At 36.7% G+C, this 24,447-nt stretch overlaps 1 protein-coding gene across 1 annotated transcript in view; it reads right to left on the bottom strand.

The window, feature by feature from the left end:
- The window catches only part of MAGI2 (membrane associated guanylate kinase, WW and PDZ domain containing 2), a gene marked incomplete at its 3' end in the record, with an annotated part of 1,258,801 nt that overhangs the window by 414,290 nt on the left and 820,064 nt on the right, over positions 1 to 24,447 (bottom strand). Inside the window, 2 exon segments of the mRNA XM_040644569.1 lie at positions 8,597 to 8,676; positions 20,461 to 20,671. Of these exon segments, the coding sequence (XP_040500503.1) occupies positions 8,597 to 8,676; positions 20,461 to 20,671 (291 nt within the window).

The raw sequence follows: 24,447 nt of genomic DNA, 5'->3' as shown, positions 1-24,447 counted from the left end.
TATATATGTTTTTTGTTTTTTTTTTAAATAAGGTAGGGAATATCAGTCTACTCAGTATTAAGGCTTAAGTTATAGCTACAGTAATCTAGACAGGATGGTTCTGGTACAGAGATAGACACATAGATCAATGGAATCCAAATGATTTATGGCAAAGTTGCACATACAATTTAGCGGAGGAAGGACAGCCTTTTCACCAAAAGGCGCTAGAGTAAGTAGATATCCATTGGTTATGATAATAATAATTTAAAAACCTCAACCTAGATCTTACAACTTATATAAAAATTACTTCAAAATAGATCACAGACTTACAGGTCAAATGTTGAAGTATACAATTTAGGGAAAAAAACATGAGAAAATCTTTGGCATCTAGGGCTGGGTGAAGAGTTCTTAGATTTGATACTGAAAGCACGTTTCACAAAAGGAAAAACTGATAAATTGGATAAACTGATAAATTTGACTTCATCAAAATTCAAAACACTTCTTTGCAAAAGACCTATTAAGAGGATGAAAATAAAAATTATATACTGGGAGACAATGTTTATAAACAACATATCTGATAAAGGGACTTATTATATATAGAATATATAAATAACTCTCAAAACTGAATTAAAAAATAATCTAATTAAAAATTGGGCAAAAGACATTATCAGATATGCTACCAAGCAAGATACACAGATGACAAATAATCACATAAAAAGATGTTCAATATCACTAGCCATTTGGGAAATACAAATTAAAACCATAATGCAATACCACTACACACAGTATATTTTAGAATGATTAAAATATAAAAAGTCCTAATACCAAATGTTGGCAAGGATGTAGAGAAACTGGTTCATTGCTGGTGGGAAATAAAAGAATATAGACACTCGGGAAAATAGCTTGGCTGTTTATCCTAAAACTAAAAATGTACTTTCCCAAAAACCTAGTAATCACATTCTTGAGCTTTTACCCCAGATAAGAGACCTACGTTCATGCAAAACCTGTATACAAATGTTTGTGGCAGCTTTTTTCATATTAACTAAAAGCTGGAATCAACCTGATGTCCTTCAATGGGTAAATGCTTAAACAAACAGTGGCACATAGAAAGTAGCAAACTATTGATACACATACTTGAATGGGTTTCAATGTAATTAAGTCGAGCGTAAAAAGTCAATCTCAAAAGTTTATATACTGTGTAAATCCATTTATAGAACATTTTTGAAATAACAAAGAAATTGACATGGAGAACAGATTAGTTGGTGTTAAGGGTTAGGGATTGTGCAGTGAGAGGGGATGGATATGGAAATAAAGAGGTAGCATGAGACAGTCTAGTGGGATAGAAGAGTTATGACTCCTCATTGTGGCCATCGTCACATGTAACTACATATGTGATATAATTGCATGAAAATACACACACACACACCAGTACTTGTATAACTGGTGAAATAAATTCTGTGGATTATACCAATGTCAATTTCCTCATTTTTATGTAGTATTATATTTATGTAAGATGCTAACATTGGGGGTCTTTGTTTAGGGGTGTTTCGGCCCTCCCTGTACCTTCTTTTGTAAGTTCCTGTGAATTTATAAATATTTCAAAATAAAAAATTTTGAAGTCTTTTTGGAAATATTTTGAAATTATTTTGCTACTATACAGAATAAGCAGATTTGATGATATCAATATGATTTTAAAACTTGTATGCATTAAGCAGTAAGGATAAGACATAACTCATTCCTAAACATAAAAGAAACTTAAGCAATCAAGAATAAGAGGACAGAATTTTAAAATCCTTACGTAGCTACTATTTTATAGCCATGATAAAGATTGCAGGTAGAAGAGAGAAATACATAAATAATTAGTGCAAAAATGATATTCAAAATATTTAACAATTTTTATGATCTGGACTCTAACCGATCAGAGTAGACTGGGACCAATTAGAACATATGTCAACCATAAACAGCAGAGTTTGGTACTGGGGCAAAGCCATGGAATATACATCATATATGACTTATCTGGGTTTGATTTTATTATTTCCTCCACAAAAGGTTTATATTCCTAAAGTGTTCGTATTTCATAGTACTTCTAAGCTGAAAATACTGGAAAGGGTACTATATCATTGGATGAAGCATACCTCAAATTACTGCTATAAAAAATCATGACTAATATGAATAATTACCAGTTACCAAAATAAGAACGGTTTCTATTAAGATATTTTAAATTTCAACTTTTTCTTATAAAACACTCTAAATATCAGTATAGAAACAAAATAACATCCAAATTAGTTTGTTCATAATATTTAAAGACAGGAGTTCAATATATCAATGACTGTTCAATTTTAAAGTTTTAGTACTTGAATAGTATCTTTAGAGTCTTTTTTTTTTAAGATTTTATTCATCTATTTGACAGAGAGAGTGTGTGAGCGCATTGGGGGGGGAGGGCAGAGGGAGAGGGAGAAGCAGGCTCCCCGCTGAGCAGGGAGCCCTACGAGGAACTCGATCCCAGAACCCCAAGGTCATGACCAGAGCTGAATGCAGACATGTGACTGATTAAGCCACCCAGATGCCCCTAGAGTCTGTTTTACTGAATTCTTCCTAGTAGAAAAATTTGAAGGTGCTTTACAAACATAATCTTAGCAGGTTTATTAGATTAGGAAAACAAATATTCAAAGGTGAAATTAATTCGGTCATATTTATTCTTGAGAAATTAGGATCACTAAATATCAATACAAATTTAATGAGACAACAGGCCAAAGCCCCTATTCCTAAAAGAAATAAACTATGCACTCTAGGAACAGAATGGGAGTTATGAAAATAAAAGTATTCATTTCCTAATCTGTGTGGGAGTTAAGAAATTCACTTAAGGAATGACCTAAAACTATATACAGATGGCTAACAGACACATGAAAAGATGTTCAACATCACTCATCATCAGGGAAATTTTCCCTGATGCAAATCAAAACTACAATGAGATATCACCTCATACCTGTCAGAATGGCTAAAATTAACAACACAGGAAACGAGAATTTGGAGAGGATGCAGAGAAAGGGGAACCCTCTTACATTGTTGGTAGGAGTGCAAACTGGTGTAGACACTGCGGAAAACAGCACGGAGGTTCCTAAAAAGTTAAAAGTAGAGCTACCCTATGATCTAGCAATTGCACTACTAGGTATTTACCCAAAGAATACCAAAAAACTGATTCAAAGGGACACACCCTAATGTTGATACCAGCATTATCAACAATAGCCAAATTATAGGAACAGCCTAAATGTCCATTGACTGGTGAATGTGTTAATATATATATATATAGAGAGAGAGAGAGAGACAGACAGAGTATATTTTTATATTTATATATATAAATATGAAACAGAATGTATCAGCTATAAAAAAGAATGAAATCTTGCCATTTGCAACAACATGGATGGAGTTAGAGAGTATAATGCTAAGTGAAATAAGTCAGAGAAGACAAATACTGTATGATTTCACTCATATGCGGAATTTAAGAAACAAAACAAATGAACATGGTGGGAAAACAAAGAAAGACAAACAAGAAAACAGACTCACAACTGTAAAGAACAAACTGAGGGTTGCTGGAGGGGAGGTGACTGGTGGAGGGGACGGGTTAAATGGGTGATGGGGATTAAGAAGGGCACTTGTGATGAGCACTGGGTGTTGTATGTAAGTGATAAATCACAATATTGTACAGCTTGACACTACTACTACACTGTATGTTAACTAACTGGAACTTAAAAACTTGAAAAAGAATTTAAAAACAAATGACCTAAAACTAATTAGTGCTTTCTATTATTTTAAAAAGGCGAACCTCCTCTTGAATAAAAAATTTCACTTAATAAATATTACAAAACATAGCTTATCCTGTCTTCCTTTATGTGCATTTTGGACACCATTTCTTAAAAAACATAAATAGCTCAAAACTCTAACTAAATGTCAATGGAAATGCAGTTCTCATGTAGGTAAACAGGTAGTGATTATGTGATTTTTTTTTTTTTTACAGTAACATGAGAAAACTCCCTTATAACTCAAAGACACAGAATATAGAAATGAATCCACCTAGTTCGCACAGCTGTGATTACAACTTTGTGAGAATTTAGAGTCACTGTAACAGAATGGAGGGGGACAACCTCCAATCTATCAGTATTAGGCTGGAATTAGGTAGGCGGGTAATTTTAGCCTACATGGGTTTGTTCATTTCCATCTCTCCAGGACACTCTAGAATAATTCAAGTCCCTTAAGGTAGGCCAACGATTCTGAATTCCTCCCTTTGTCTTCTCTGAGGCTTATTTGTTGGCTCAGAACACACAGGAAGGAAAAGAAAGGAGCAATTATTGAGAGCCTGTGGAGCCACAAGCACTGTCCCTCTTTTATGTGAAACTAAATCTGCATGGAACAGATATGCATCCCATTTTACAGGTAAGAAAGCCAGGCTCTCAGAAATTAGGCACCCTGCTCAGGAGCCCACAGATTTGTGTTTGGATGAGAGCTTTCCACGACTGCAAATCTCACACGGTTACCTCTCCTATTTGTCATAGTTTAATTACATTTCAAGTGTAAGGAAAGAATGGTCCTACAAGGCTTGAATCATTTCCTAAAAAGATTTATTTATGTGAAAGAGAGAGTGCAAGCGAGGGGGCCGCGGGGCAGACGGGGAGAATCTCAAGCAGACTCCCCACTGAGCATAGAGCCCGATGTGGGGCTCGATCTCATGACTCATAAGATCATGACCTGAGAATCGCTTTTGACGTTAACCCTAGCTCAGTGATTCTTGGGGGATGTGTCACTACTGGGATGCTTGTGATTGGAAATGTGTCAGGAGAAACCCCACGGTATTGACTCTGAGGGCCGAGGACAAATACGATGATGTTTTATAAGCAGTTCACTGATCTTGCATCCAAACCATTTAATAGTTAACTGTGATTTCTGTGGCATTTTGTAAAAGACTATCTTGGCTTGCTAAATGGCACTCCCCCAAATACTAATATTAGAATCCAGTAGTAGGTGGAGACTTTTTTCTGTGATGTAGATTGGTGCTAAAACTCTAAAAATGCAGAGCAATGACAAATGCACAGAATGTAGTGACTTCAGAACTCTAGTGTGAGAGAAGGAAGTATGCTTTTATGTTTAGTAGCAGTATTATCCTTCAGGTAAGAAATCAAAATGGTTGCTTCGCCGTCAATAGATGGTTGTTTAATATGTATTTGTACGGAGCCGTCTATGTTCCCACATCCCTCTTGATAACAATAAGAAAACATTCGCTTGTTTTTTCTCTAACCCAAGAATAATTTAAATCAGTTGATACCTCCCTTCCATCATTCTTTCACGCAGCTTCTTCTTTTTATAGTTGACCAAGGAATTAACTTTTTGTACCAATGTTAACAGAACTACAAACACCCACTATACAACATGCACCCATATCTGCATCCACGTCCACATGTACCTGTGTACATTCATAATAGTATGCACACATACACAACATATGGAATTCCATTCCATATGGAGAGATTAAAATATTAATTATGATAATAATCAAGACTTCAGGGTATGCAACCCAATAAGGTCTAAAATGTTTTTTAAAAGTACTGCATAAAACTTTTGCTTCCAGGTAGGATGAAGTGAGAACCTATAAGCTATAAGAACACATAAAAAATCTATACAAAATGCAAAAAATAAACAGCTTAAAGGGACCAGAGCCCTGCTGAAACCACAGGTCCAGGCTTCCAAAGAGGAGAAAACCGTGGAGAGGTGAGGGAAGAATTTGCAGCTGATTTTATTGACTGTGGGCTGTGGGAAGAACCCAGACTTGGCCTAGGAAGAAGTCCACTGCTGGAGGTTAGGGAAGCCAGCAGAAAGTTGAGAAGTCTTGAGGGACTGGAGTGACAAAATATAGACTCGAGAGATCTTAAACACACAACCCATTATCTCATGTGACATTTGTCAGATGAAGAAGGTGCAAGGTCTAGAGGCAAAAAGCTAAGCTAAAACCCCTGAAATGCACCACAGATTTTTGTCAGTCTTGCAATACTAAGAAGATAAAATATTTTTTAAATATTGGCATTCAAGACCTGCCAAGAGGAAGGCCCTACATGAACACACTGGCCCTGGGTTTGTCCTGTGGACCAGATCCAAAATCCAGCCTGCCTCTATTTTCTGTATGGTCCAGAAATGAAGAACAATTTATATACTTTTAAATGGTTGCAAAACAAAAAACAAAAACGCAGTATTTTGATATTTAAATTCTGAAAGTATACGAAACTCAAATTCTCTGTCCATAAACAAAGTTTTATCAAAATACACCCATGCCCTTTAGTTATATATTGATTTTGCCTGCTTTTGCATACTGAGGAGTTACAAAGAGACTGGATGACCCACAAAGCCTAAAATATAGGTGATCTGACCCATCACAGAAGATGCTTGCTGACCGGCAAATGGGCGGTTAGTTGAATACCCTGGGCAAACATCCTAAAACAGAAACAAACCAGAGATAAATTGGGTCTTACCAAAATTCAACCCAAACTCCTACTGGCTCAATTTCAGATTGGATTAAGGAATTAGCCTCCACTCTGTCTCACTGGCATAAGGAGGATAAATCTTTGCTGGAGAAGGATCTTATCATCTTGAGCCTCTATAATTTTTTATACACATTTTATACACCTTCCAGCACTCAGAGAAGTACTCTACATTGTTTGGCCTGAGCAGAATGTATAAAGAAGCCTGACTTAATTGGTGAACTCAACAGCAATCCATTAACACCCAACGATTAAACATGCAATTTTAACCTATGTTTTAAAGAAAAATAAAACAGAAATAACAGTATTACCTGAAAGCAATTTTCTTGGCAAAAAAACTCAAAACATGCATCTGGAATAATAGTATTCTAACTAACTAGATGTTATTTTCCATTGTATAATATTTCAGTGATATATGGAATAAAATCTAGGAGTTATTTATTTTGTAGAAAATGAAGACAAAATAGTAATTGACAGCTTAGAAATCATTCTGAACTACAAGACTATATTCTAGGGCTTGTTTTTCAATGACATGTGCTTCGCAGACACTGGCATCGTATTTTAGGTACCTACCATCCTGAGAAGACAGACAAGCACAGATGTGGGAAAATGATAACACTGGAATATTAAAATTATGCAATGTCTTATGCCTACATCTCTCCCGGAATTTCAAAATTTGATTTTAATAGCTTTCTCTAATGAAAAGAATAAGACAGCTAAGAGGTTCAATATGTCATAGCACTGCAAACCGTTAAATTCATTTTAATTAGGACATACTAAGGTTTCACATCTGTGGCAAAAGTAAATTGTAACTTCCATACATAGCAGATCAGGCCATTTTAATTTATAACCGATTACAATCTGCAGCACACGTCCTACTGGTGTCAATGAAATATATAACCTAATGGTGCTCAAAAGTCCAGGTCACATAATAATTTTATGGGATTCAACCACATACAGTCATGCTATTATACAGAAGGCATACAGATATAGTTATGAATATAAAATTTAATATAGAGATATTTATGCATTCCAATATGTACATATAAATGGTACACTATAAGTTTTAATTTAACTCAGTGTATAACTAGCTTATGAACAGTTACCTTATAGAAACGAATAATGTTATCAAAATATTATCTGAGAAAGCCAGAACTATTATTAAAATCAAAGGACTTTCAGAATTAGAGACTTTTTAAAAAGTTGACTTTTCAAAAACTTTTTTAAAAGTTGAAACTCTCCTCATCACTCTCTCCACCTTTAAGAGCTCCTCAATGATAGATGCCTGTGAACAGGACTCCAGTAGCTTCAGGAGATAAAGGCTTGATTGTGGTCAAATAATAAGTCACAAGGACAGTATGCTATTTATCATTTTAGCTAAATTTTAAGTGTTCTTTTCACATTAAACTCAGTATCTTTAAAAATTACAAGTATCATCTGTAACAGACTTCATCTATATAATTTACTAATTTCTAAGCAAGGCTTACACTCATCTAATCCTCAAAATTGTTTAAAAACAATGAAAACAGTCGATTTCTAAGCAAGTTAATATTATTACACTGGAAACTAGAAAACACTAAGGATAACCCAGGATATTCATACAATTGGTTATTTAATTCAAGTATTTGATTAAAGGAAAGTAGCCCTACGTATAGACCTTTCTACCACGGATTCCTTAATAACTAGCCGAATGCCATGCCTCTAAACACAAAAATCAATATTATTTATAGTTCCACAATAGTGTTTCTCTTCACACCATGTTCAATTCCAGTGAAAAGATCAGAGTCGTCAGAGAGACATATTGCAAACAAAAAGTCCTTAGAAGGTGGTGGAAAGTCAGGCCAGGAGTCACAGAGAACCAGCAGAGATGACAGCAATGTGATATCCGGCACTGTCTTCTCAGAGAGAGAAAGGAAAACCACATGGCACTGCTAAAAAGCCGTGCTAATTCTCTCTCCTAGCTGAGCATTAAATATTACATCTTTCAAACGGTCTCAACCACATGACTGCTTCTCGAGGTGAGACCCTCGTTTAAGAAACACAAACATGCTCAAAGTGCAACGCAGAAACATCACAGAAACTCAATGACCTACCATTCTCTTTGCACTCTTCTGGCGGTTTAGCCTTTTTCGCAAGTCGTGGATCCAGCCATGATGTTGTCTTTGTGTTATGGCTGAAAAGAAAAGAGATCACTCTGAACAGACACATACTGAAAGGAATCAAGTTTATGCCTTAAAAAAAAGGGGGGGGGTTGTTAGTCCAACAAAATTGCAATCGATACACTTAATTTGCTTACTGGTTCTAAGTAACCCTGAAGGTGGTATAAGAGTAATTGTGCAAGGCAGCTGTAAATTTGGCAACCTCAGCTCCCTGTCCTCAAAGCAGCTATTTTTATTAAAATCAACTAGAATGTTGCCAAGTTAACCTCATTGAAAATGCAGAACTCATCCAGAGCAAAAGGAATTTATTACAAACACAGGATTCTCCAGTTGGGAGAGCACAGTTCGCAGGCTCTGATACTGTTTCCTCACTTTTGCAAAATAATTATTTTCATCTTAAACCTGCCCTTTTCATAAATAGTTGTTTTGTTACTCTTTAACTCCAGAGCTGGCAGCGGCAGTATAAAAGTGATGAAAATTACAGCATGTTCTCGGGATGCCTACATTTTCTCAAAAAGTGATTAATAGCAATGTCATTAACCCATATTTAGCTGTGTTCCATCTAAATACTTTCAATCCGGCTAGGAAGGCAGAGGGTAAAAATGCCTGCATTCTAATGTTTCTAGAATGGAATTTCTGGGAATTAATAATAATTTTCATGACATTTATGCTTTGAAAAAAAAAAAGTTTTCTGGTAAACCTTTTGTCAGAAATTTTAAAAACAGAGGAGAGATGTTTTTAGAACAGTGTTTCTTAAAGAGGCCCTAGAATCACCTGCATTGGAGTCACTTGGTGATCAACAGTACACATTCTGGGTCTTCACAGAACTACTGAATCAGAATCTTTGAGGCTGAGCCACAAAATCTCCATCATTGGCAAGCACTCCAGGTGATTTTTATGCACATTATAATTCGAGAACCACTCAAAAGCTCAAAACTGCTCTTTGGAACTAAAGTCTTTACTGTGTACAGCTGTCTCAAGTGATCTCATCTACCAATGGACACATTATCAAGGATGTGACATTTGTGAGGGCTTCAGAAAAAGCATGAACAAAGTCACAGGTGTGGAAAAGTGTGAGGCTCATACAGGGAAGAGTCAAAAGGCCAATAAATGGAACATGAAAGAAAACAGAAAATAGTATAGAAATATAAAGTAAAGCCAGATAACAGGGATATTTGAGCACAACTATAAGAAAGTCAAGTGATAATGATGAAAGTCAAATGATAACAATTTCACATATATCTCCTCTTTCTTCTTTGAAATTTAACTATGTTTTACTGTATCAGAGACACAAGCGTCAGCTAGATAACCTGATGAACAAATCTCCACTTAAAGCAAAGGTCAGAAAATTCTCCCAGGCAGCATATTTAATAGCAAACGTATAGAGACCAGGTGCCTCTCTAAAGGAGAAAATTTCAAGGCAGGAAGGAGGAAAGATGGAGACAAGCCGGGCAGTGGGGAAGCAAGTCCAAGGTGTTCAAGGACCTAGTGTTTTCTGGATGATGATCCTATGTGTAGAGCCATCTCTGATTTGAAAATGGAGACATTAAGATTCTTGGGTCATGAGGTCTCTGCTCCTGAAGAAGATTCCCTTTTATTTCTGACTTTCATGTGTGGTAAAGAGAAAATACTCTCCATTGCATTATTCACATAGGAACTTCACAATGATTGATGCCTCTAACTAAGCAGGGCTCTCATAATTTGATCAGATAAAGGCTGTGAATTTGGCCAAATTATAAATCATCAGGAGAGCATGCTAGCTTTTATTTTCTCCCAATTTGACCTTGGGAAAGCCTGATGGTGCTTTGTTACTGAGTTTCAGAAGCAAGTAAAGTACTGCAGGCACTTTCATCTTATTCTGGTCCTCATTTGTAGTCCTGTCAATATCATCTAGTCCATACCTCTGAACTAAAGACACCCATGGAAGGAGATGAGGACTGCCCCAAATATGTTAGTGGACTGGGTTGTGTTTGCTGCTCCCATTTTGAAAAAGACAAATTCACTTTTAAAAATATGTTTTATATCGGGGCGCCTCGGTGGCACAGCGGTTAAGAGTATGCCTTCGGCTCAGGTCGTGATCCCGGCATTATGGGATCGAGCCCCACATCAGGCTCCTCCGCTAGGAGCCTGCTTCTTCCTCTCCCACTCCCCCTGCTTGTGTTCCCTCTCTCGCTGGCTGTCTCTATCTCTGTCGAATAAATAAATAAAATCTTAAAAAAAAATGTTTTATAGACATGCCTTTAGTACAAAGTGTGTGTGTCTGCGTGCATGCACATGAGTGCATTTGTGTGTAAGGTGTGTTCATGTCTAGGTTTTTATGTGGTAGGGAGAAATGTTGGGAAGTGGGCAAGGAAAATACATTTCCGTTCTTTTTAAGCACACGTTTCTTCAAAATCCTTCCCTCATTTCAGAGAAAAGTCATTTATTTCTAAGTAAGACATTTTCACAAAAGCAAACACATCTATGGCTAACTAGTAAGGGGCCATTACTAAGCCATTAGAGGGAGTCAAATTACCATTTCTATATCACACCATCATTGGTCTCAAATACTGGCTAATTTTGTAGAGAACTGTGAGTTTCCCAGCTTTCCTGAGTTTGTACAAAGCATTTCATTACAGGAGGATTTTTTTTTTTTAGGTTGCACTAGCATTAATGGTATGTCACTTTAATACACTTTGGCAGATGGAGTCTCTTATAGTTAACAGCATTTTTAGCTGATCCTCTGAAATGATTCTGAAAAAAATGTGGGTAGTCGTTAGTCTTAAACATCATATGAAGATACAGTGCAGTATTTTTCAAGTGTGGCTCTCCCCGCCTTGTAATTTGGGTACTTCATCAGGATACCTTACAAAGGGGATATTTTTAATGCATTTGGGAGACAACAGACCGAGTGGCTTTTCCACTTCCCTTAAATTATATATTTTTAACCTTGACAATTACCTTTGAAGATGGGATTAAACACTGGACAGGAAACTGTACAAAATGGGATCATTGAGGGATTTTTCACAATCTACATACCACTTTTCCTCCAGTTTGAGGATGTGATTTCCTTTCACTTCAACTGCTAAAGTGGATTTAAACATCAGTTTTCTGTATCTAATGTGGTGTACAAATGACAGGAAGGTAAGAGGCTAATGATATGATCTTATATCCTGATACTAGTTTCTTAAACAGAGACACACACACATATATGCTGCCTTGCAAAGACATTTTTTCCCCCTGGTTGGGGAATGGAACAAATATTTTCTAGGAATGCTGAATCATAATAGTTTACTACTGTATGTATTTTTACGGATAACGTTAATGTGATGATCATTTAAAGTGAGAGATCAAGTGGAGTAAAGTCAGTAGCTATTCAAGTTCAATCAATGTCAGATTTTAAAATCTGGATAAAAACCTTAAAAATTGGTTTATTCAAACCCTCCCCTGATGTTAAACTACATAATGAATCTATCAGGAGGACTGGAACAAACCAGAAGTGAAATTTCATTGAACTCTGCGATACTAGTTTAAATTCATAACAGAATGGCTTTGAAGACGTGATAGGCTGACTTAAAATGAATTAGAAATTTCTGTGCTTTTTTTGTAAGTTTAACCTTTGCCAAACTGACAAAAGCTGCAGGTTAAATAATAGCATTTTATCTTCCTGGGGAAACATTCTTTTCACATGAAAAAATGCCTCACTTCGACAGGAAAAGCTGCTGACATTATGGCACACCATTGCAAAGTTATTCTCATTATCTCGTAAGATTTCCTGATTGTCTACTTTGTCAGGGACTGCATAGAACTTTCATACATACACCTCATTTAATGCTAATAAGCCTCTGTGGCTACAGATTTTTTTTTTTTTTAAAGATTTTATTTATTTATTTATTTGACAGAGAGATAGCCAGCGAGAGAGGGAACACAGCAGGGGAGTGGGAGAGGAAGAAGCAGGCTCCCAGCGGAGGAGCCCCATGTGGGACTCGATCCCATAATGCCGGGATCACACCCTGAGCCAAAGGCAGATGCTTAATGACGGCGCTACCCAGGCGCCCCCTGGCTACAGATTTTTAAATCCACTTTACAGATAGAGAAACAAAGGTTCAGAGAAGGTGAGTAACTTGCCCAAGGTTACACAGCTAGTGTGTGAAAGTGAAAGAGCTGGCATTTCAACCCAGATATACCTGATTCCCAAGTCCAAGTTTCTTATGCTCTGAAACCAGATGCATATTAAACCTAACACTTGGCTTTTTATTCTGAGTTGCTTTATTTCACTCCCTTGGAGAATAATCAGAGATCTTTTTCTCAGAGCCTTTGCCAATAGTTTGGAAATAGAGACATTTATCTCCTGTTGAAGATAGTAATCACAATCTTAAATCCCTTTTTGTTGAATGCCTTGTACTTAGTAGGTATTATATTAAATTGCAGGTGCACAGAGATGAAAGAGAGAACATTGTGATTGAAGAGGCATGGACAGTATCACTGGAAACATTTTTTTCCTTATAAACTTGAATTCTCCATTCAGATCCCTTTTGAATCAAATATTCTCCATTCAAATCTGAATATTTTCCACGGGGAGCTAAGATGGCAGCGTAGTAAGAGGACCTTAGGTGCATCTGTCCCTAGAACACAACTAGGCAACTGTCAAATCGTTCTCAATACCCCAGAAATCAACCTGAAAAATTTTTCTAAATAAAGTCATAAAATTCCTGATTTACATGATCTACATATGAATATTAGGTCTTAGAAGCTATACTTCAGAATTGGGTTAATAAAACTGCTATCAAACAATGGGGCATTTTCTTTTTTCTTTTAATTAATTTATTTTAGAGGGAGAGTATGAGCGGTGGGGAGGGGCAGTGGGACAGGGAGACTGAGTGGGGAGCCTGACGTGGGGCTCGATCCCAGGACCTCGAGATCATGAGCTGAGCTGAAACCAAGAGCCAGCTGACTGAGTCAGCCAGGTGCCCCACAGGTGGAGGACTTTCATATATATCATGCCACACTCTATCCTCCATTTCATTTTTTTCTTTTTTTTTTTTTTAAAGATTTTATTTATTTATTTGACAGAGATAGAGACAGCCAGCGAGAGAGGGAACACAAGCAGGGGGAGTGGGAGAGGAAGAAGCAGGCTCATAGCAGAGGAGCCTGACGTGGGGCTCGATCCCGTAACGCCGGGATCACGCCCTGAGCCGAAGGCAGACGCTTAACCGCTGTGCCACCCAGGCGCCCCTCATTTCATTTTTTTTCATTACTCTGTGTTTTCCCAGTCAGGGTATAGACCCCTTATCAGTTTCTTGGGTATACATAAGTGTATCCTCAAGGGTGATCCAATTCAAGCCTAATTTTAAGACATAGCCTCCTTTGATCCATCTTTTCTTTCTGTTTCCTTCTTCTCTCTCCTCCCCGACTTTTATATTGCCATCTAGATCAAAATAATGTTTTCAGGACTGCACAAACACTGATGATTCACCAACTGAAATTTTATTAGTGGGGTAAGAAACTTTTATTATCAAACACATTCCCTTGTTGTATTTTCTCTAAAAATAGTAACAGACGTGAAACTACAACAAATGCATTGAATTTAAAAAGTCCTCCTACAAAGCCAATTCCTAATCTTAGTCTTTAACTGATAGTAGAAGGTATTTTCATCTGGGAAATACTACATCAGAAGAATAATGAGAGATTAAAGTCAATGATGTTTGACTGCAAGAAGCGTAACCTTTTGAACAAGGTAAACAAGGTCCAGGTAAATATTTTAGAGTCTATTGGGCAATTCAATATGTGTTTGGATGTTAAAGTTTCAATAGCAGCTGTCACATAGGTTCGGAGACAATAATCAGAGATTACTGACTACATTTTACATAATTTCAAAAATAAATGTTAGTTCTCTTTTTTCCTTATAAAGTAATCTCTGCACCGAATGTGGGGCTTGAACTCATGATCAAGAGTCTCATGCTCTACCAACGTAGCCAGCCAGGTGCCCCTAAATGTTAGTTCTTAAAAGTATATAAATTGACATTTTATATTATATCAATTTATATTATAGCCAATAAAATCCTCAGGATGGTTACATCATTTTCCAGAAGACCTTCTCTCCCTTTTATATCATCTTTCCAAAAAGAAAATTAAAGGCAATGACTGGATAGAGCTAACTGATGATGAACAGTGGGAACTTCTCATTCAAGACTCCATTCTTTCACAGTTTTACTATTTTTTCTGTTTATACATTGGTAATCTACATAAAAATTTATTGTCAATGACCTCCATAGTGGTTGTTTCCTAAACAATATCCCCCCAAATTTTATTAACCATGTGAATTATGTAAGTTTGCCATCATATTATCTTTCATATGTTTAGAAACCATTTTTAAGAGAGGTTTATTATAAATAGTGTTTGGGATATCATGATTGTGAGTCGCATACTGTTTTGTTTAAAACATATTACTTTCTCTCTGGGGATTGCATTGGAGTCTTGCACAGGCAGAAGAAAAAAAGAATATGAAAAAAAAATTCAATATAGCTACTGTTTTGTGATACAAATTACAGAGAGTAAACACAGACCACATTTTGTGACTGGTGGGGATATGCTGAGCTTAGAATAAGAAATCTGGAGTTGCTTCATACCAAACAATTGCTTTTACTTTTCTTTCCAGTAAATTTCCCAAGTTTTCTGTCTACTCTTTAATAAATAAAAGTTTTTAATTTTTTTTTTGAAATGGCAATTAGTGATTTACTTAAAATTTAAGGAAAATGCAGAAATGGCAACATAAGAGGAAACAGATTATATGTGTGTCTTCCAGAGAATTTAAAAAGCAAATTTAGCCTGGACAATGATTTAGGAAACCGTGTACAGTCATGACATTTTTCACATATGTGATTTTCAGTTTCAAAAGCCTGCTTTTAAAAATCTATTATTTAAGATGACATAGCGTTCCCTGCCATTCAGGAAGATGGTAGTAAACAAATAGGTTCTTGTTGTCGTTTTGTTTTTTGCCAAAGCAACAGCAGCCTCTTTTATGTCACTAACTAAACTGACTCCCAAACAAAGAAGGAATTTAATGGGATTCCCAACGCGTGTCAATACAGATTAACCCTATGGAAGCTCTGCTTTATGGAACATTTAGCCTCTGGAATAGTGACTAACACACAAATACTATTTGCAATATGAAAGTTTACTTTTATTTCAGTCAATGTTTGTTGATACAGAGGAGACAGTATGGGATAATGGCAATGGCTTTGCAAGGTGATAGAACTATGAGACCCTAAGAATGTTAATTTGTCCAAGGGTGCCCCAGAATCTCATCTATGAAATTGGGTGTATCAAATGCTCAGAAGATGATTATGATATAATATGTATAATGTAGGCACCATAGCAAAATGATTGAGAGCAAGGACCCTGGAGAAAGGCTGTGTCCCATGAAAGTATGAATCTTGTCAGTTTTGCTGAATACTGCATTTCTAGGGTTTAAAATGGTGCCTAGCACATGGTATGTGCCCTGTAAAGATGTGCTGAGTAAATGGAGTCAAAGCACCCTGGCTTTGTGAATTCTTGATTATATGACCATGGGCAAGTTACTTACCTCTACAAGCCTCAGCTTCCTAAAGTGAGAAGTAAGCGAGCACAGTTTAAATGCTTAATGTATTAGCTACTATCGTTCAGGTAACCTGAACTCAGTATGTCATAACTATTATTACTAATTTGAGTTTACAATTAATAAGCTGTGTATTTTAAAAGACATTATTGATGAGTTATGAATTAAGGAAACTACTGGTTTTAAACAATATTATGCACTTCAAAGTCTTATGCTAAACAGAAGACATTATGAATGCTTTAAAGCATGTTTAGAAGAGAGCATTCACATACAATTTAAAATTCCATTGTTTAAAATGTTTAAAAATGCTTTCTCAGATATTCACTTTTTCTCATTAAATATCACTGTGAATGATAAAAGGAATCTGCTTTTACACATTCATCAAAGGAAGCAGTTCTGAAAAGTGTGGGAAATATAGTTGACCCCTATGTTCAGTACCAAAAACAATAAAAAAAAAACCTCATCTTCTAAAGGCAGAACTTGTTAAGTACTGAGACATATCAAGTATTTTGCAATACTGAATAAACCAATAAATATTTTAAAATATTATTGCACAGAAGACAAAAAAAATGAAATCACTCGTTATCTTAATTCAAAACCCACAGTATATATTTCTTTTAAAAAAAGATATATTTGGGGGCGCCTGGGTGGCACAGCGGTTAAGCATCTGCCTTCGGCTCAGGGCGTGATCCCGGCGTTATGGGATCGAGCCCCACATCAGGCTCCTCCACTATGAGCCTGCTTCTTCCTCTCCCACTCCCCCTGCTTGTGTTCCCTCTCTCGCTGGCTGTCTCTATCTCTGTCAAATAAATAAATAAAATCTTTAAAAAAAATAAAAATAAAATAAGATATATTTGAACTAATATTTTAGCAAGGTAGAATTTCCCTCGTCTATTCAAAAATGTATATATATAAATAAATAGATATTTATATTCATATATTTAAATTTTATACACAGAACCACAGGGTCCTTCTTTGTTTCACTTGTTTTCTGTTTTATCACAATCTTTGTCTCACAGGAGGCAGAATTCAGTGAAGTGTAATGAGGGGTGCTGCCTACCTACCAGAGGAGACTTTCATTACTTGAAGTGACTCTCACAATATTTGTACCAGAGGGAAGTTCTCACTGATGCCAGCTCTCCTGACCTCACACATCTATCTTCCCTTCCATCTGTTTTATCTTTCTCTTAATTTTCTCTACTCGCCTTTTTGTCTTCTTTCTTTACCTTGACTTTGCTTCAGGACTGCATACTTTTATATTATAAATAGTACTTGTTTTCTAAGTTTCTTGACTAGAAATTCCTGGGCCCATCATGGCTTAGTCCCTAAGAAAGTCCTTATTGTCCCATCGGGATCCCTCTCTGGTCAAGCTCCTGCTCTATCAGACTGTTTCCAAGGAAGGGCCTTTTATATTCACAGAAGAATTCATTGTTATCATCAATAGCAAAGGTACCCACAGGTCAATGACAGTGGGTTGAAGTGCTGACTGTGTCCAACTGTAATTAGGAAGGAAGGGGCATTCCAGAGGAAAAGAGTGAAAGCAGTCAGGAGAGAATCAGTGAAAACGGAGGGAAAAGTAAGGCAGAGTGAAATGCAGGAAGAGAGAAAGGAAACCATGGTGCAAGTCGTCATGGTGTGGAAATGAGGCACAAGATGAAGAAGACACGGATCCCTCCCTAGTTGGATATTTGAGCTCATCGCACTGAGTCTTGAGATTCAAAGGTGACAGTTTCAAGAAAGGAAAGATGCGGCTCGGACTGGCGCTGCATGAAGGGTGGGGTGGAGAGGGCCTCCATTTCACAGGGTGTTTGCACCTGCCTTCTGTAAGAACTCCTTCCCGTCACACTCCCACTTTATCTAGCCTTAACTCAAGGCTTCATTTTCCTAAACTCTGGGTAAGTCTCCCCCCACATCAGCCTTCTTGCCAATATGATATTGTCTCCTCTTTTGTATCTTAATTTTTCCACCTCAACCTATCTCTGCTCTTTTGCTCATTCATTCTTCCCTGAAGTAATAGGAAGAAGATAAACAAACAAAACCCTCTGCCTGTCTTTCAAAAGCACTAATGATCTAGCAAAATGGAAACAGGGCATTCATTTCACAGGATTCACCAACAAATACCTGTTCTCTAGTAGGGTCAGAGGATCTTCTCACTATCCCTGATAAACCCAGGGACTGGGTTCCTATACCTGGAATGCGGTGTCTACACATGGTCAAGTCTCTGTGACCCCGCCTTCCCTATGATGCCTCCTTTTATTACTTAAGGCTGTGCTAAGTATATCCTTCTCTGAAGAGTATCACAAAACTCAGAAATTAGTTATTTACCGATTGTTTATAATTATATGTCTCTCTTCCATGACTTGAACTATAAATCTCAACAATAAATTTGAGAACAGGCACAAAATCTTATGAATCTGAATTCTGACACTGATGACTCACTAGAGTATTAATAGAATCATTTTGGTAGATTCTCCCAAGTCCTGACAGAGCCTCATCATTGACTATATACCATGAGCACAACTTCTGTCTTTTAAGGTCCCTTTTCTTCACAGTTCCAAAATCTGACACTATTTAAAAGAGAATAGATTATTTTGTAATCACAAAGATTTGTATAATTGCATTACTGGAAACCTCGTAAGGAAACAGTTCTTTAATCAACTTGTCATGCTGGTTTTCTATTATTTCCACATACCTTTACTCCTCCTGTATTATATAATAAAAATGTGTATATTATCAGTCTCCTTCTGAGTATCAATTTTCCTGAACATCAGCATGTGAACTCACATCTATCATTTATATTTTGAGTGGCCCCATGCTGTGCTTATCAATAACAAACTTGTGTTTTTAGATTTAAATACTTTTGAGCATTTGAAAAATTCCATAGGATTTCTTCTTTTCTAATTAGTTGATAAAAGATGTCTTTGGGTCATTGATTATAGCAATTAAAAATAATGCAAGAGATTCTTATTCTTTTTTTAAATTTACAAGATCTGTTAAAAGGTGAGTGGTACAGATTCATTTTCTGCAAAACATTGCATTTCTCATCCCATGCTGGAGTCAAGCAGAGCAGCAAGTAATTACCTCATTATATATTCCCTTGGCCACATGTATCAAAGTCCCCACGTTCACATGAGAATTAAATATTAGCATGTGGTAACATTTCAATTTCACAACTGAGCTCTGCCTATGGAGATCTAAGTCACAAATCACTCCAGGTTGGGGAAGGAAACCCAGTTTTAATATTTTTTCTTGAATAATCAGAGTTTACATATTTTTATCTACTGTCAGCACTGAAAACTTCAGATTCTATTAATTTTCCTGTTTGAGTCTTGTTGGAAGGGATAAGTGTTGAGGGAGTAAGTGTTGTTCATTTACAATATTTTTAGTTTTTATTCTTCCTAGTTAATATTTTGACTGTCTTATGTACATCAACAATTTAATTTTGTGCTGAGATCTCCAATTGAGAACTTTGTTTTTTTTTAAAAAAAAAAAAGTGGTTCTACTCCTAGAAGATAAAGAAAAGGAAAGATAGACAGTATTAGTTAATAAAATATATTAAAATTTCTTTTTTTGGAAAAAAAGTCCAAAGGCAAGAAAAGATTAGAATGAGTCAATATCACCAGGGAGTTCAAGATTAGCATTTCAGTTTCCTTGGCAAGTCATAAAAATGGTAAGCAAAAAATAGAATGAAATTAATGAGTGTGATGTATAGTTATACAACACAAAACTAAATAATTTTATTGACATCTGACCTCTGCGTGAAATACTTAAAATGTTGTCTTTTGTGACAAGTAAGTATTTTGCTCTAAATAGCTGCATCACTGAATATGATGGTAGATGTTTCCAGCAATCTTAGTTAAAAGACGGCATTATCTGATTTGGATTACACAGGGGTCTTGAAAGAGTAGAGTAAGCATTTCCCAGGATAGGTAGATTATTTCTAACTCAATAGTAGCATCACATAGAGATATTTGCCTTTTTAGTCATGACTGTAACAAATTTTACAGTGTAATTGTTTAATTCATTCTTTGATTTATAGCTGTAATCTATAGCGTAATCTAATTGCATTAAGGCACTGTCCATTATTCTCTCACAAAGGAGGAAGCTAATACCAGAAACGATAAAACTCAGTATTTTATTTTGACCACATTTCTATGTGCTATATCACATATATACTGTTCTGATCTTTGTGTCAATATGCAAAGAAATATGTGAAACTCACTCAATGAAGTAGACTTCACCCTTCTCTGTATAGGCCATTTCCCAGTTATCAGGCAATGGGTCTGACTCCTCATTGTCTTCAGGTTTAGTTGGTTTTGCATCATCTATCTGCTCCTTCAGCTCCTCGGGCTGACTGTACACTGGTGCAGGATAAGGCTGGGAGGGTGTCTCCCCTGAGGCACCTGCACTCTTGTCTTCATGTTCACTGGATTCTACAAGAGAACAAGAGCATGTGGTTAGTCACTCTAGCCACAGGAACTTCTCAATGAGTGTGGAGTACGATGCGCCAGGGAATAGGTCTATGAAGGCTAATAGGAAAAGCATAATTGCAAAAAGCTCTGAAAATCATCTCTAGGCCTAGTTGAGTTCCCCCTTCACTCATCATTCTTGCTATCCATCATCTAATTATTGCTGATTACTGAATGAGAGGACCATTTCACAACACAGGTGTGGTAGGCAGAATAATGACTCCCTAAAGATGTCCATGTCCTACTTCCTGTAACATGTGAATGTTACCTTCCATGGTGAAAGAGAATTTTCAGGTCTGATTAAATTAAGGGCCTTGAGATTAGGAGATTATCTTCAATTATTCAGAGGGCCCACTGTAATGACAAGGGTCCTTAAAAATGTAATAGGAAGGCAGAAGAGGAGGGTCAGAGGGAGATGTGACAGTAAAGAATGGCCAAAGAGAGGCAATGTTGCTGGTTTTGAAGATAGAAGAAGGGGATCAACCAATCACAAGCCAAGAAATGTGGGTGGCCTCCAGAAGCTGGCAAGGCAAGGGTATGGGTTCTCTTCTAGAGCCTTTCGAGGAACACAGTCCAGTGGACACTTTGAATTTAGCCCAGCCAGTTCCATGTCAGACTTCTAACCTATGAAACCGCAAGACAGTAAATTTTCATTGTTTAAGCCATTACGTTTGTGGTAATTTGTTATAGCAACAAGAGAAAACTAATACAATAGAGTAAAACTTTAAAAAGATACATATCTTAAGAGTAATGGTTACAGGCTTGGAGGACAGACCCAAGAGTCACAACATGTAAACAGCATGAGCTCCAGAATGAGGAAAGGAACACATAGAAAAGAAAGAATAACTCAACAACAACAAAAATAGAAGAAAATTTACCTAAGATGAAGAAACATTTGAGTTTGCAGACTGAAATGGTTCACTGAATCTGACGCCAGATTAATGAAGCATATAGACTCCTAAACACACCTAGGTGAAATTTCCAAACTCCAATGTTAAAAAGCAACTTTAGAGGTTCCTGCACTGAAGAAATACGATTACTTACAAAGAAAAGAGGAACAGAAGAACATGAGCTCTTTCATCTGTGATACTCTAAGCTTGAAGACAATAAGGTAACATCCGTAGTAACTTGAGAAAAAAAAAAAAAAGTACAGCAACTCAAGAACTTAACTCTACTAAAATATTATTCCTCTATCTGGGCAAAAGAAAGTCACTTTAAACAACAGAAGTTCTGAATATATACTATCCATGCATCCTACTTGAGGACAACATTTGAGGAATTACTCTAACCATTTCACAGTGATTGAATCAGAGCAGATAAAATAGGGAGAGAAAAGGAGAAAGTAAAAATTAAGAAGAGGTAAATCCTGCATGATATACCTAAACGTCAATGGGGGATGATTACATTTCTGGAAATGTATAATATGTGTTAAAGACAAATTCTTGAAAGACAAGAAAACATTATACGGAAAATCTAATACCAGCATGGGTTTTAAACTGTATCTTGGTTAAGCTCAAGTTCTAGAGGGTGGAGAAAAGGCAGGGAAATAAAGACATTTTAAAGGCCTAATAGGGGGGCGCCTGGGTGGCTCAGGGTCCTGGGAGTGAGCCCCACATCAGGCTCCTCCGCTGGGAGCCTGCTTCTTCCTCTCCCACTCCCCCTGCCTATGTTCCCTCTCTCGCTGGCTGTCTCTCTGTCAAATAAATAAATAAAATCTTGAAAAAAATAAAATGAAGGCCTAATAGGGGTATAACAGGGTGTGGGTAAACAAGATAATTTTAAGGCTACCTTTTCACGGGATTAGATTATTGGGCAAGTATTTTGGTCAAGCTGTAGATGTAATTGTATGATAGGGATATTTTTGAAATATCCTCTGATGTACATTCTCTCTGAGCAATTCAGAATTTCTTTCTGTTCCCATTTAGCTTTTCTGCCACTAAACACAGACCATGAGTCTTATTTGTTGTCAAAGAGTAGAGTGCATGCCATTTAGAAAAAGAAACATTTTTGGGGTAAATAAAAAGAAAGATATAATGCAGAGTAAGTTCCTGAAAGGTAAGATGGTATGATTGGGAGAGAAATTCTAAGGGGAAATGTTCACCACTATCTTTAGGTTTGGGTCTGGAGTATGATGTGGTTGTGGTAAGAAAAGGGAAACCAAAGAAAAGGCGAAGGGAGCCAAAAGGAAAGGAGACCTATGAATTACTTTAGTTTACAACTTTGGGAGAAATGTTTCCTGCAGAATAGCCTCAAATCTCCACTGGAGGATCAGAACACATAGACTGTGAGTAAGGGGTGCCTGGTGGCTCAGTAAATTAAGCATCTGACTCTTGGTTTCAGCTCAGGTCATGATCTCAGAGTCATGAGATCAAGCTGTGGGTTGGGCTCTGTGCTCAGTGTGGAGTCTGCTTGAGATTCTCTCCTTCTCCCTCTGCCCCTCCCCTCACTCATGCTCTCTATCTAAAATAAATAAATACAATCTTTTTTAAAAATTGGTAAATACCACTTCCAAGACTCCCCTGTGCTACGGGTGTCATCCAAAATTCCAAGTATGCCTCAGTGGGAGACTTGGAAAGTAACTAAGAGTAGAGAACCATCAGACCTGCAGTGGGTCACTATGGCTTCCTCACAGCAGAAGGGTGTGGTAGAGATAGCTTAACCCAGAAACTGGAAGGAGAGTCCTACTGACAGATGCCACTGTGAGGACAGGACAGCCAACTTAAAAATATGAAACTCTACAATCATTTGGAAACATAATCAATAGCTATTAACATTAAAAATGTAAATATACAAAATGCACATATTCTTTGATTTAGTAATCCCACGTTGAGACTGCATCCTCTACAAATAAAGGTGGTGTGGTATAAGAATACATATATAACAATATTGGGGCGCCTGGGTGGCACAGCGGTTAAGCGTCTGCCTTCGGCTCAGGGCGTGATCCCGGCATTATGGGATCGAGCCCCACATCAGGCTCCTCCGCTATGAGCCTGCTTCTTCCTCTCCCACTCCCCCTGCTTGTGTTCCCTCTCTCGCTGGCTGTCTCTATCTCTGTTGAATAAATAATAAATAAAAAAAAAAATTAAGAATACATATATAACAATATACACTGAAGCATTTGTAGTAAGAAAGCCCTGAAAATGGTTTGAATACCTATCAATGAGAATATGATTAAGAAAATTGTGGTTATCTTTACCACAGAACACTATAGTTTAAAAACAATGAATCAAGTGTGTATCTATTGAGCTGGAAAAGACTCTCATCATTACTATTCAAAGAGTAATCCAAGTTGCAGAGAACATATATTGTTAATCTTATTTTTAAAAAATAAGCAAATACCGAGTTCCCTTAGATATACGCCTATAATTTTGTATATAATATATGAGCATGAAAAAAGGAAGATGTACAATAGATTGTCAACTTTACTTAAGGATAGTAAATTTAGATGGGTGGAAGAAGTTTTCTTTATGTATCTTTGCATTCATTGGCTATCCAGTATTTTTATAACTTTAAAAATCAATAATGGTAATTTTCAATGAGTTAATTAAAGTAGAATGCCAAAAATAAGAGAATGCCAAATTTGTCTCAATCAATTGCTTATATCAATGTTTTCTCTATATGCATCAATCTCTGAGGGCCATATTAAGGTACTTTAGGAATTACGAAGCACAAGAATACATTACAAGCTTTCACTGTTTTGCCCTTAAAAAGAACACTTTGTTAAAAGAATAGGACCCCTT

The sequence above is a fragment of the Ursus maritimus genome, unplaced genomic scaffold (assembly GCF_017311325.1).
Source record: "Ursus maritimus isolate PB19 unplaced genomic scaffold, ASM1731132v1 scaffold_3, whole genome shotgun sequence".
NCBI lineage: Eukaryota > Metazoa > Chordata > Mammalia > Carnivora > Ursidae > Ursus > Ursus maritimus.
This window is presented reverse-complemented; position numbering and strand designations above follow the sequence as displayed.